This window comes from Eptatretus burgeri, unplaced genomic scaffold (assembly GCF_056783735.1).
Source record: "Eptatretus burgeri isolate ZD-2024b unplaced genomic scaffold, Ebu_testis_v1 Ebu_testis_scaffold_1072, whole genome shotgun sequence".
Lineage (NCBI taxonomy): Eukaryota > Metazoa > Chordata > Myxini > Myxiniformes > Myxinidae > Eptatretus > Eptatretus burgeri.
The window spans coordinates 5,154-20,015 of record NW_028223021.1 but is presented as its reverse complement, the minus strand read 5'-3'; the positions used below and the strand labels follow the sequence as shown (position 1 = coordinate 20,015).

The 14,862-nt window shown below is 42.2% G+C and overlaps 1 protein-coding gene across 1 annotated transcript; it reads right to left on the bottom strand.

Annotated features, from left to right (window-relative positions):
* Positions 1–910: 910 nt before the first annotated feature.
* On the bottom strand, positions 911–12,887 carry LOC147006937 (uncharacterized). The gene is made up of 5 exons (XM_085867726.1): positions 12,640–12,887; positions 9,091–9,251; positions 2,328–3,892; positions 1,855–1,924; positions 911–1,176 (listed from the first exon to the last, which is right to left on the bottom strand). Exons 3-5 carry the CDS (start codon positions 3,198–3,200, stop codon positions 1,031–1,033), a joined length of 1,089 nt encoding a protein of 362 aa, XP_085723852.1. The 5' UTR covers positions 3,201–3,892; positions 9,091–9,251; positions 12,640–12,887; the 3' UTR covers positions 911–1,030.
* Between the last annotated feature and the right edge of the window lie 1,975 nt (positions 12,888–14,862).

Here is a 14,862-nt window from a genome sequence, read left to right as displayed (position 1 = left end):
TTATTATTATTTTTTACGGGCACGTACTAGTTATTCTACATGTGTACCCATTTTGGTGCTTTTATGCAAATTTGAACAAATTATCTGAAATATCAGACGACGCTGCTGGATGAGAGAGGGGGCAGAGAGATGGGGGGAGAGTTAAATCAAGATGAGTTAAAATTCTTGTGATCTATCCGACATGGGGATGACTGTGCCAAGAAGGTAACTTTCCCACCAAAATTATCGCAACAATTATGTTCACAATTAAGGATATTCTTCTCCATTAAAGGAAGTATTTACAGCAATATACATATATATATATATATATATATATATATATATATATGTACAGTAATGAAGTCACACATGATGTACAGTAATGAAGTCATGTATGATGTACAGTAATGAAGTCATGTATGATGTACAATAATGAAGTCATGTATGATGTGCAGTTATGAAGTCATGTATGATGTACAGTTATGAAGTCATGTATGATGTACAGTAATGAAGTCATGTATGATGTACAGTAATGAAGTCATGTATGATGTGCAGTTATGAAGTCATGTATGATGTACAGTTATGAAGTCATGTATGATGTACAGTAATGAAGTCATGTATGATGTTCAGTAATGAAGTCATGTATGATGTACAGTAATGAAGTCATGTATGATGTACAGTAATGAAGTCATGTATGATGTACAGTAATGAAGTCATGTATGATGTTCAGTAATGAAGTCATGTATGATGGACAGTAATGAAGTCATGTATGATGTTCAGTAACAAGGTCACGCATGATGTCCAGTAATGAACACCAAGTGTTCATATCTGTAGTTCCCTTCATGATTGGCATTGATTGTGTGAATCAGGGAGGGACCTCACCTTCTTTCTGTATTCATTTGAATTATTAAATTTTCCACAGTCATAGTTATTAAGTTCTCATCATGATCGTCTTAACAAGGAAGTGACAGATTGACAAACATGGACAAAAAAGGATTCAGTTGATGAAATAAGTCCAGAGTGTTTATCGTACCTTAGTTCTGGACACCGTTCAGTTGAAAAATTTTGAATCGGCCATCTGCATGAGCCTGGTGTATCTTTTTGCATTTCTGGAGAGCTTATATGATGGAGTGATGAGAGAGTCACTCCCAAACATGGCATCCTCCTCTCCAGCGGGCATCACGAGGACTTCTTCCTCTGCACACAAACATCAACAAAAGGAAGTCAAAATCACTCAAGAGCATTGTCATCATAATCTCCATCATTATTCTGCCTTCCAACACAATCCTGGAATGAATATCTCTCTCTCGATCTCTCTGTGCTTCTCCGTCATCCTCATTTTGTGCATTTCAGTTCATGTTTTATTTCACCTTCCCTCCACTTTCACATCTTGATTTTCTTCATCACCAAATCCCACTGTGTCACCGAACAAGGGAATTGAGGCAATTTGGTCCATCATTTCTGTGCTTCATACAGAGCCCACAAATCCCCACTTACTGCACAAACTGAAATAACAAAACCTCATCTGATGACGTCGAAGCGAACCAGGATGGACTGCTTCGTGGGAGGCAGCTCGAGTCACCCGTCGATGATTGAAGGTGGGATTGTAAAGATTTGATTTTTCAAACAATTAATTTTAATGAACATCTTGGTGTTCACAACGATTTCTTTATGGATATGTTAACACTCATTCCAGACTTCCACTGATTGGAATAATTGTTTGGTGCTTGTCTGGCTTCCAGTGAAACAATATATTCATTTGTTCTCAACACTTTTGAAGCACAGACCAAATGGGACACGATGGAGGTGAAGAACATGTAATTTAGATAAAGTTTGGAATATTTTGTAATGTAAGGCAAGATCTTGGTAACTTACGTTCCAGCCGGTAAGATGGTTTCTTGTACTTGGGTGGTGGTGGAGGGAACGGGCCCCTCTTCTGAGGGGTCTTTGGAAAAACAATAAAAATATGAAAGATTAAATATATTTTTGTGTTCATCAGTTTGATAACTTGTTCAGGATGTGGCACAGAAGGAAATGCACTGATAGAACAGGTAACCAATGAAAAGGTGAATTATTTGATCTCATCCAATCAAGGGAGTTAAAATTATTGCGATCTATCCTGCATGGGGATGACCGCAGCAATAAGTTACCTTTCCCACTAAAATTATAATTACAATTATCTTCACAATCAATGATATTCTTCTTCATCAAAGGAAGTATTTCCAGCAATGTTTATAAAAGACTAAATGCTAAAATCTATTTCAACTTCAGGTCTTCATCTTGAGGATAGCTGTGTTTGTACCCAGAATGTTCACCCCTTCATCGACAAAGTACTGATGGATGTTTACCTGTTGAAGGTCCTGAATATGGTGTGGCCCATCAACACCTTGCTGCTTCTGCTGATGTTTCAGCCCTTGATCAGCGCAAGGTTTTTGTTCCTGCTGGAACCCTTGAACAACATGCTGTGGCTGTTGTTGCTGCTGTTTTGCTTCATTATCACGGGGAGGCTTCTGTTGTTGCTGCAACTCTTCAACAATGTGCTGTGTATGTTGTTGCTGTTGTTGCAGCCCGTGATCATGGCGAGGATTCTGTTGTTGCTGCGTCCCGTGAACACCGTGGGGTTTCCTTTCAACCCAAACACTTTTCTCTGCTGCCTTGCTTTGTTTCTTCATTTGCTTTTTGAACAACTGTTTCTGTTGCTGCTTCAGCCGTTGCTTGTCATTCCATTTCTGAGACCACTCTTGGGAAGTCTCATTCTGTTGTTGCTGTTGATGCACTTTCCCATCAGCAAGTTTTTCCACATGTTCTGTGTCCTCCACATCAAGACTCGCTTTCCCCTCCTTTTTGGTCTCGTCGGATTTCTGAAAGGGTTTCTCGAGTTCTTGATCCATTGCCGACTCTTTTTCCCGTTCAACTCCTCGATTCTTTTCTTGTTCGAGTTGTTTCTGCTTTTCACATTCGACTCGTCTCTGTACTTCCTGCTCTCGTCGTGTTTCCTCCCTTTCCTCACTTTTCCACACCTCGTATTCCCGTGTGCGCACATCGTTTTCCCTCTTATTAATCCCCTGCTCCAGCTGATGTGCCTCTTTCTCTCGAAGGAAAAAATCTTCCTCTTTTATTTTTTTTCTCTCTAAAAATCTCTCTTGTTCCCTCCGCTCCTCCTCTTCTCGTTGGTACATCACTCTCGCCATTTCCTCAACATCCTTTTCTCGTTCTCTCATCTCCTTCTCTTGTTGGCACGTCTCAATCTCTCGATGTTTTATTTCCCCTTCTTTTAACACCTTCCTTTTTCGAATCGTGCCCGTTTTTCCCACTCCATTTCCTCGAGTTCAGAAATCCCTTTCTGTAATTTCTCCACCACATCCTCACTCTTTAACACCTCTTTCTCTTTTTGTTCGATCTCAAGGTGTCTACGTGCATGCTCCTGATACACCGATTCCCTCCATTTTTCAAATTCTTCGAGTTCTCTCCGAACTTCCTCTTCTATTCGTCTCCACTCTGAAGAGTTTTTTTTCTTTTTCTCTTCATCATGTTTTTCCATTTGCTCCTCCTCATCTTTTTTCCTCAGTTCCTCTTCCTTGCTTTTCCTCTGCTGTTCTTCCTCTATTTCTTTCTGCATTTCCTTCTCTTTTTTCCATTCCTCTTCCTCATATTTTTGTTGCACAACTTTTCCCTGAACTGTTTGCTCTCCAAGCTGAATGAGGAGTTCTCTTTCCTTCAGTTCTTCCTCTTTTTGGTGCAACTTTTCACCCCTTTCCTGTAGTTTTTCATGCTCTCTCAGCCACAACTTTGTTCTTTCATCCTCCTGTTCCTTCACATTCTGCATCTCCAAGGCTTTGTTTTTGGAACTTCCTCGAGCAACGGCTGCTCTTTCTTCCCCATGTTCTTTAAATGTCTCCGGCCACATCCAAAACTGCAAGAAACAAACACAATACTTGTCAGTTCGAGCTAAAATGAAGCACAGTATCTATTACATAATGTGAAGTGTGGTGTCTGTTTGTGTGTGTTTGTATGGTTACACGTTCGGCTGTCTCCCATATCCGGCGGCCGCTTCCCACACTGTGTTTTAAAAGCTCTGCATGCAGGAAAAGCTCAACATTGAACCAGAAGAAAAGCATAACACCAAACGAGATACCTTTTAAATGTATAAATACAACATGGAATCGCAGTTTGTTTTACAGTGCATGAAGATACGACCTGGGCTGACAGTGTGGCTTTGACGTACGCACACTTGTCGACCCATAAGGGTTCGATCACCGAACAACATTACATTTGTGTTTGAAGCTTGTTATTTATTTATTTATTTATTATGCAATGTAAAGGCTCAGAGAAGAGCTCACACACAGAACATATAACAAAGTGACCAGGAGACAAGAGGGACGGGAGAGGAAGCACAAAACAGTGGGAAACAGAGATATGAGAAGATCTGTGGAAGGGAGAGGGATGGAGCGGGGTACACGGGGTAAACAAGATGTATGATGCACAGTCATGAAGTCATGTATCATTGATGATTGTTGAAAATCGCTTGATGAAAAAATACATTACTGTACATGACTTCATTACTGTACATCATACATGACTTCATTACTGAACATCTTACATGACTACAGGGACTTTCAGGAAGGAAGGCAGGGAATTTGAAGGAGGGAGGCTTGGGTGGATTAACGGGGATCATGAAAAGATCATGGACAAGATCGTGGTTTTGGATAGGGCAAGATAAGAGATGGTGGTGAACAGCTGTTTTTAAAACCTGGAGGGAAGAGTGGGATTCATGAGTGTGTGGGAGTTTGCTCTAAACCTGGAAAAAAAGAGGAATAAAAGAAAGAAGGTGAGCAGTGATTCGTGATTTTGGTAGTTTTCCCAGAAGGGGGTTGCTGGTGGACCATGAGCTCCCTGCAGTAATATGGGCGGTGCAGAAAGCAGACAGATCCGGGGGGAGGTCGGAAAGGAGACTGGAGAAGACCTGCCTCTGGTGTGAGAATGAGAGACCCAAAGACTCAGCCTCATCATGGGAGATACCAATGATCCGAAATGCCTTGGTTTCCACAGTGTGAAACAGCTGAGAAAGGTGAGAGGTGGGAGCACCAGCCCAGAGGGAAGAGAAGTACTCCATCAGACTGTGGAGGATGAAAGCTTTGTACATGGTCAGGAGGTCAGGTATGCCAATGACGGACTTTGCACGATGGAGGATGCCCAATCGGCGACTGGCTTTGGAGGCCAGCTTGGAGATGTTGCTTTCCCAGGAAAGATCATGGCAGATAGTGAGACCAAAAACTTTAAATAAAGGACTTCTTCAAGAGGATTGTTGAGAAAGTAGATGGGGAGGGAGGGTGGGTGGTTCCAGATGGTCCTTTTGGAGTGATGTTGAGTGTGAAAATTGTAAGTATTGAAAGGCATGTTCCACGTGTTGGACCATCGTGTGATTTTATCCAGATTTGCAGATTGAAGAGGCTGCTGCTTGCCGGTCTGATTGATGACATGGTACAGCAGATGGTGGAGTCATCAGCAAAGAGATAAATAGGATTTTTCAGAGTTGGAGAGATCATTGATGAAAACCAGAAAAAGCACTGGGCCCAGAAGACTGCCTTGAAGAACTCCAGCCTGGACAGGAAAAGGGGATGAGAGAATTAAATTGAGGGCCATACGTTGACTGCTTCAGGAGAGGAAGTCTGCGAGCCATGAGTGGAGATTGCCGTGGATACCATAGGAAGAGAGTTTGTTGAGCAGGGCAGGATGCCAGACCGTATCAAAAGCACACGATATGTCTAAGAGATGGCTCTGATCTCATGTCTGGCATTGAGGGCCTCCATCCATTTTTGGGAAAGCAGAAGCAGCAAGTCCAGGGTGGAGTGACCTGGTCTGAATTTAATTTTGTGATTGGAAATCAGGCCATTGGAGAAGAGGAAGGATTTAATGTTAGAAGCGATGATGGATTCTATAACCTTGATGATGATTGGGAGGGATCTGTTTTTGCACCTTTTTATACAGGGCAGTGATGTTTGCTGATTTCCAAGCAGATGGCAGATGACCTTGAGCAAATGAGAGGGTGAATAGAACAGAGAGAAGGTGAGTAAGAGCAGCAGAGGAGGTTTTTTTGGACAATCGGGCTGATGCCGTCTGGACCGGTTGAAGAATCTGAGTCGAGGTTTGACAGCAAGCTGTCCACCTTTTCATGAGAAAAGGACACAAAGTCCCGGAACAGCTGGATGCGACTGGGTAAGGTGAGTACAGAAAGCGATGTGTTTGGTACACAAGATTTCGAAGCAAACACAGAGTTTAAGCATTCAGCCTTTTCATGTGCAGTGTCAGCTGTGCATCTCTGAGGTTAGGGAGGGGGTGGCGGGGGATCATCCACCAGAAACAGACGTTGATGAGATGTCACCAGGATTTGGAGGAGGGAGACAGGTTTGTGAGTTCAGACTTAAGGTTGGAAAATTGTTGCTTCATGGCTTTCTTCAGGGTAGACACACTTTTTCCGAGCTTTGTGGAAGGAACTGAGATTGCCCTCAGTTGTATTTGCCTTCCATGAGGCGAAGGCAATTTGTTTCAGGACAACTGCCTCACCACAAGCTTCAGTGTACCATGGGAGGGAAGAAGGGTGGGAAAATGAAGACGAGATGGGTTCAGCATAGTCCTCGCCGTTTGATAAGAAAACAATCACAGGCGTTGGACAGAAAGAGAACATCCCTTTGGACCATGATGAAGGATAATTTGCAGAGGTTTCCCGACCAGGTTCAAATGGTTCAAGAACTTAGTTAAGATGATTGACAAAGAAGGATGTAATTGTGTGGCACATTTCTTCAGATGTTCGAGGAAGATGGCAGGTTTATTGAAATAAATAATCATGTCAGATGAAGCTAATTTTGAGCTTCCAGGTTTTGTTGACAAACAGAACACTCGATTCGGGGTGGAAGAAAATCCTGAGCAGTTCCACCAACAACCTTTACATGGCAAACGTGTCACAGTGTGGTGCGGCATTTCTTGTGCTGGAGTCATTGGGCCATATTATTTTTCAGCTGCCAATGGAGCAACTGTTGCGGTGATACTTGAGCGACAAAGAAATGATAAGATACTTTCTTGCTCCAAAACTAAGGAACTTGGGATTTGATGGTTAAACCTGGTTCCAACAAGGTGGGGCAACTGCTCATTCTGCTTGTGCATCAATGTCATTCCTGAAGGACCTTTTCCTCGATCATCTCATTTCATGATCTGGAGATGTTCCATGGCCAGCCAGAAGTCTGGATTTAACAGCGCTTGATTTCTTCTTGTGGAGGTACCTTAAATCAACTGCCTACCAGACAAGAGCAAGGACTATTCAAGACTTATGGAAGCAAATTGAAGAGGAACGAACCTTTATTCCACTTGAAACCTTCAGGAAAATGATGCAAAACATTGCTGTTCGTGTGCGTCAAGACATACAGGAAAATGGTGGTCACTTTAAGGGTGTTATTTTGAAGATCAAGGAGTAATAATAAGCTGAAGTATTCCCCTGGAAGGGCTGTTTTGTTTAAATATATATATGAATATTCTCATTTTCTATTAAATTTCTATTTCAACATGAAATATAAATGTGTCAGTTATTTATTGTCCACCCAGTAGAATGGAGCAAGTGCATGTCCACCGACTAACCCACGTGATTAAATACTTTCAACATGTCATGTTTAAATGTAAGTTGGACCGTGACCGCGTCTATTACAAGTACTATTGGAAGGTACTTTTGAAACCTTTGGACCCTTTAGACTGCTGAGACCCCTCAGTACCCCATATATAAATCCTCATGTTTGCCTTGTTGGTTGACCAAGTGAGTTGCACGTTAAAACTCCTGAGATAAGTGAAGGAGTTTAATTTTTTAGTTAAATCACTGATGACATACACATGAAACCTATTACTGTGCACTTATTTTGAAACCTTTCAAACCAATAATTTTCTCCTGAAGTGATTTAGGGTTAATTGGGCAAAGGGGTTGAATGCTTATGCAACTGAGAATCATCTGATTACCCATGCCAACAAAGGTGGATGGAGGTTATGTTTTCACCCCCATCTGTTTGTTTGTTTATGAACAAAATATCTCAAAAAGTTGTTGACGGATTTGGACGAAATTTGTTGGAGAGCTTGGGTATGCGATGCGGACAATATGATTAGATTTTGGTGATGATCCCAATCCGGATCTGGATGCAATAGTTTTCCAAGTGATTCTTCGCCATTGAGTGATTGGCCAAAAACGACGGATAGAAGGTTATCTCAAAAAGTTGTGGATGAATTTGGACGAAACTTGGTGGAGAGGTTTGGTATGTAACGAGGAAGTATTCATTTCGATTTTGGTGAAGATTTAATCCGGATCCAGATCAGAGTATTTTTAAGTGATTCTTCACTGTTGAATCATCAGGCAAAACCGATGTACAAGAGTGATATTTCAAAAAATTATGCACGGATTCGGCCAAAATTTGGTGGATGAGTTGGTAATGTGATAAGAAGAAGCCAATTAAATTTTAGTTGAGGTCCGAATCCAGATCTGGCCTATCAGTGGGATACAAAACATAAACTAATCAGCCTTGCGGAGGTATGAGCTCCACCGAATGCCTTTATAGTTTTCTCTGTTAATCTGACTTGTTCACATTTTATCTGCATTTTTTAGTTTTATCACTTCGGAATAGTTTGTTAAGACGACATATTAAGTTTGATTTGAAAGCATCAAGAAATAAGCTCAGGTGGCATTAACATTTGAAACCTGGGAGGGTTGAATACCTGTGCAGGCCACTGCATAATAGGAGCCATGCATGCATGTTCCAGACCCTTCGCTACCTTTAAACCCCTTGACACCTGAAGACCCCTTTGTACTCTCAAAGACCCCTAAGATCCCCAAGGACCTTGAGAACTCAAAGATATGTTGAAATCCTTCAGGTGCTTGAGACTCCTCATGACCTTGAAGACCCACCACCCACCCAAAAAAACTTTCAGACTCCGAAGACAACCAAAACCCTAAGGACCCCCCTCCCACCCCCCCCCCCCCCCGACCACGATCCTTTCGACTCCACAGACCATTTCTACATTTACTGCCCTTATGGATGAAGCAAGGATCACATTGATGAAAACGTCACTTGTCTTCCTTACCAGTGAATGTGGAGCTTTTTTTTGTGCTTCCTCTGTCGATTGAACCAGGAAGATGGTTTAAATGATGTTACGATGACAAATAAAAAGATGCCAATTGTGACGAACACGACGTCACGAAGTTTGGAGACCACTGATTCCTCCACAGCGTTTTTCTCGAAAATCTATGGACAAGGAAAAAAGGGCAGGGAGAGGAGAAAAGTTTATTAACCCGTCCCTCACGCAGTGGAAGGTGGGGTTTTGCAATCACGTGTGTGTGCGTGCGTGCGTCCGGTCCGTAACTTTGTTACAATTTGAAATTTTTAAATCAAATTTTCAAGAAAGCTTTATTATTAGAACATTAGAATATGGAGAAGAAAAAATAAAATAATTTTGTGAAAAGGTCAAAAGGTCAAATTCACCGAAAATCATCAATTTAATGCAATTCACCTGAAATTCCAATTTACCATTTGAGCTTTGTCATTAAATTTTCAGCATAACTTTCTCATGAGAATATGGAGAAAATAAATTAATGTTTTGGTCAAAAGGTCAAAGTTCAGCATCACATAAAATCACTAATTTTCATGCAATTGATCTGAAATTTTAAGAATCAGCATATTGGGTTACTGAATTGGTTCACCAATTAAAAGGTAGAAGCAGAATTAAATGTTTTTTTTTTATCAAAAGGCAAAGGTCAAGATCACCCAAAATCGTGAACAGCTTTCACTGAAGGTGAAAGGAGGTTATATTTTCCACCTGTTATAATCATCATCATCATCATCATTATCATCATCATCATCATCATCATTATCATCATCAGCCTGTTTTCAATCCTCTGCAGGATGAAGGTGTTGAACTCACACTGGGTATATTGGTTTCATGACCATGCTTGTCAAGCACAGTTTAACAAGAGAGTTTGGGAAGCAATTTGTGATTTGTTCAGAATGCTGGCGATAACTCGTCGAGTCTTTGCAAGAAACACCTTGGGATCTTTAATGTCCACCAACGAGAAGAGCATTCCATGAAGATTCCTCCATCAACACGACCATGAAGATTCCTCCATTTACACGACCATGAAGATTCCTCCATCTACACGACCATGAAGATTCCTCCATTTACACGACCATGAAGATTCCTCCATCTACACGACCATGAAGATTCCTCCATCTCCACGACCATGAAGATTCCTCCAGCTTCATGACCATGAAGATTCCTCCATCTACACGACCATGAAGATTCCTCCATCTACACGACCATGAAGATTCCTCCATCGACACGACCATGAAGATTCCTCCATCGACACGACCATGAAGATTCCTCCATATACACCACCATGAAAATTCCTCCATCGACACGACCATGAAGATTCCTCCATCTACACGACCATGAAGATTCCTCCATCTACACGACCATGAAGATTCCTCCAACTCCAGGACCATGACGATTCCTCCATCAACACGACCATGAAGATTCCTCCATCTACACGACCATGAAGATTCCTCTATCAACACGTCTATGAAGATTCCTCCATCTACACGACCATGAAGATTCCTCCATCAACACGTCTATGAAGATTCCTCCATCTACACGACCATGAAGATTCCTCCAACTCCAGGACCATGAAGATTCCTCCATCTACACGAACATGAAGATTCCTCCATCTACACGACCATGAAGATTCCTCCAACTCCAGGACCATGAAGATTCCTCCATCTACACGACCATGAAGATTCCTCCATCAACACGACCATGAAGATTCCTCCATCAACACGACCATGAAGATTCCTCCAGCTTCATGACCATGAAGGTTCCTCCATCTACACGACCATGAAGATTCCTCCATCTACACGACCATGAAGATTCCTCCATCTACACGACCATGAAGATTCCTCCATCTACACGACCATGAAGGTTCCTCCATCTACACGACCATGAAGGAACTTTTGCCTTGAAGCGACAAATTCCAACTTTACCTAATGGGGAAACTTATCCCGAAACCTGCAGTTTCCAACCAAATACAAACTCTCTTCATATTCCTCATCACATCCTCATGGCAATGAGGTATCACAACCGTTTAAAGGGCAGACAAGGAAGATTAAATATGGGATTTAATCTGGGCACCAACACACAATGGACTACTCTTTTTAAAGGCTACTCCAGGAATCATAGACTTACACAAAAAAGTGCCACTGAACAAGGCAGCCAACTTAATTTGGTCTCTGAATATCCTGGTTGTGGTGCACAAGGACGACAGTTTTTAATCTTCGGATCCGATAACATTGGAATCAAACTCACAGAAGAAAACAGAAAATGTCCTTTACAGTTTCCCTGTAAAATTACAAATGTATCCTATTTATCCCACTTGAAAAGTACCAACGTGTATTTCCCACGTATCAGAAAAAAGATGTTCCCAGAAAAATAACTCATTTTCACTCTGCTGTATAAAGCTGTTTCCATTTTTGCATGTAATTAAGCTATCCAAACATTATTCTCCATCTCTGACAACAAAGGAAATATGTTCACGTTATTCCTTGACCCTCCAAACATGTGTAGATTCATTATTTACAAATGTCCATGAACCAGAAGTTGAGATATTTACGAAAATGAGAATTTCCATAATGGCGGATCCGAATGAGCACATCAATGCATTTAAAATCATTTCCACTACTTTTACTCAAACAGAAAATAGTTGTGTTTCCCTCAAACACCAACAGACATCATAAGTCACAGTTATGTACATCAGGCCCAGGTAATTCATTCTATTGATTAATCTGATTTTGCATGATTTTCGAATGATTCATTGTGCTTTGTATTTTATGCTAATTAGCCAACTTAAAAAAATTCAAAAATATTTTAATATATTTTTTGCCAACCTGTCTTGTATCTGGCAACACTTAAGTTACGATTTTTTGACAAAAAACTGACATGTGGTAATTACAAGGAAAGAAAATGGAAATTCTTGCATTTTTGTGGGAATTCTTGTGTTTTCGTCAAATTGAATTTACATGCAAATAGGCTAATTTGCATAAACAAAATATATTTTAATACGTCAATGTATAAACTTTAATTTGACACCAACTTTGTGATTTTATGTTTATATTTGACAGAGATGTTGACATTTTGCCGATCTTTGTGAGATTCGTCTATTTTTGATTGGTTGCCATGGAAACAGATAAAGCAGAGTGAAAATGAGTTATTTTTCTGAGACTTGGGACAAATATGAACACTGGTATCAGGGCGGGGGAGGGTGTGGGGTGTGGGGCGGGGGGGTGGGAGGAGGGGTCGGGGTGGGGGGGAGGGGTGCAAGGGAGGTCCTACTGGCCCCCGGCCCATAATAAATGTGAATTGTTACAACTTCCCGACTCTATGATACAAGACGCCATTTGTATTTTTCCCTCCTCCATCCGTACTGTGTGTGGAATCCCGTGCGGACACGAACAACTTGCTCATGTTACAAACTCACAATACACCCCCTGTTCTCTCTAACATCAAACCACACAAACTCCTGATAAACTCACTCCTTCCGTGTTGTGTCCCTTCCCGACTCCACCATCCCTTACAATCCCCACTTACCTGCAGCGGAGGTCGCCATGTCCCACCAAGGACGAACAACACCAAGATCACCGTAACAATCCACATCTCTGTCCTGTTCGTCGATGCTCGATCCTCCAACTGACGCTTCACATCCATCACCTCTCCACCTTGTCTGTTCCCGAACGTTGGAATGATCATTGTGACGTCACACAACCTCTGTGACGTTGAGGTTCGGTGTTTGACGACGACGAATTGATCGGTTCCAGATACAGAGAGGAGAATTTATTTTAATTTTTCACCGATTCTTCACAATTCAGGGATGGGGTAAAAACGATATATGGCACGATATCCCAAAAAGTTATATGGACGGAATATGATCAGTGACGTCATGCCAAATATTGAGATCCCGGATGTTGACAAATGGCTGTGACGTCATCGACAGATCAACTGTCACATTCGGTTTTAACATCACACACATAATATCATTTGAATCCCAAAACGAGTGATAAATGAAATAAACACATTTTATCTTGGAAAACAAAACCATAATTAACACTCACACGTCACACTCACGAAATCTCGATGAAGAATTGATTTTAACACCAAACTGTGTATTTTAATAAATAATGTGTGAACGACATGGATTCACTTCCTGTGTTGTTATCGGTAATTTTGACTGTTATTATGTAAATATACAATGTACAATGTAAATATACAATACATAAATACGTCACAGGATGTGACGTCAGATGTGGGAGGAATCTGGTGGGCTGGGTCAGAATGGCGGATGTGGGTCGAGTCGTGAGTTGTCGGCACATCCTTCTTCCCACGTTATGACGTATTTGTTTTCATCTGTAATAAACAGTTAATATTTGGCTGTTGTTGAATCCTTGAAAACATCATCGTGACATTAACATCTGAAATGAACGTGATGACCTTTGATTGAACCGGATGTTATTGTATGTTATGACAAATCACGTGATGTTGAAGAAGGATTAATTTTGTTTTTGTTCATATTGAGATTTCCTCAACATTGTTCACGTAAATTCAAAATCTTCGAGAAAATTTGGGCGGGGCCTGCGCGCAGATTGATGTTCCGCCTCCGTCATTGGGCGGGGCCTGCGCGCAGATTGATGTTCCGCCTCCGTCATTGGGCGGGGCCTGCGCACAGATTGACGTTCCGTTTCCGTCATTGGGCGGGGACTGCGCGCAGATTGACGTTCCTCTCCGTCATTGGGCGGGGCCTGCGCGCAGATTGATGTTCCCCTCCGTCATTGGGCGGGGCCTGCGCGCAGATGAACGTTCCGCCTCCCTCGCCCCGCCCATTCGAGTTTATCAAGTGAGTCCTCTCAGTCGCGGCTTCTGGTTGTCGTTCGAGTCGGACCCCACTTGTCACCGCTGAAGGTGAGCGAGCATTGGGCGGGTTTGAGGTGAACAAGAACGATCTTGGGGAAACGAACAGAACCGATTCCTCTCAGGTCAATGCTGACTAAACATCGTCCGGTCACGTGATCGCCATCATGAAGGTTTCTGATGGGGTGAATGGTTGAGGGTTGTGGGATGAGGGATCTCCTTGAGAGGGAGCAAGTTTGAGGTTCTGTAAGTGAACTTCATGTCTTGATTGCTTGACGTGTGAAGGAAGAGATCGAGTCAAACCACAGTGTGTATTAAATAAAAGTGTGTGTACTTACTTGTGGTGTGAGGAGAGAGAGAGGAAACGAACGATGAAGGGAATGTAAGGAATCCAATCTGAAGAGAAGAAATCTTGTCCAATCTGAGAGAGAAGACAAGAAATGTGACGATCCACTCCGTGGGATTACCTCCTGTGTCGCTGTCCTCCATCGGGGAAACTCACCGGATGACTGGATTGGGGCAAAGCCTTCGGGATTCCCAATCTTTGATGACAGGAGGGAAACCATGGGGTAACATTACCGGGTCAGATTGTGGTGGTGTGTGTCGGGGTGGTGCTGAGGTGTCGTCCACTAGACAGCGATCTCCTTGTGTTAACCTGAGACGGTCCCTTCGGGTGGGTGCCTGGAATGTCCTATCCCGAAGAGAGGATGATCACCTGTCTGTTATCATCTGAGGTCAAGCGTTTGAACATCGGTATTGCAGCACACTCTGAGGTTCAGAGACCAGATTGCGGAAACATCATGGTGGGTGGTTGCACCTACTATTAGTCTGGTCACTCTGATGGTTTCCAAGCCCAAGGAGTTGCTGAATTTGTGTCCATTAAGTTGACTCCCATGATAATTGAGGTAA

Bases quoted from the DNA above. Each gene is read 5' to 3' on its own strand.
- LOC147006937 (XM_085867726.1), bottom strand. From the start codon at position 3,200: ATGAGAGAACGAGAAAAGGATGTTGAGGAAATGGCGAGAGTGATGTAC. The intron at 1,925-2,327 runs GTAAACATCCAT...GTTTTTCCAAAG, and splicing joins ATATTCAGGACCTTCAACAG to ACCCCTCAGAAGAGGGGCCC. The intron at 1,177-1,854 runs GTAAGTTACCAA...GTTTGTGTGCAG, and splicing joins ACCATCTTACCGGCTGGAAC to AGGAAGAAGTCCTCGTGATG.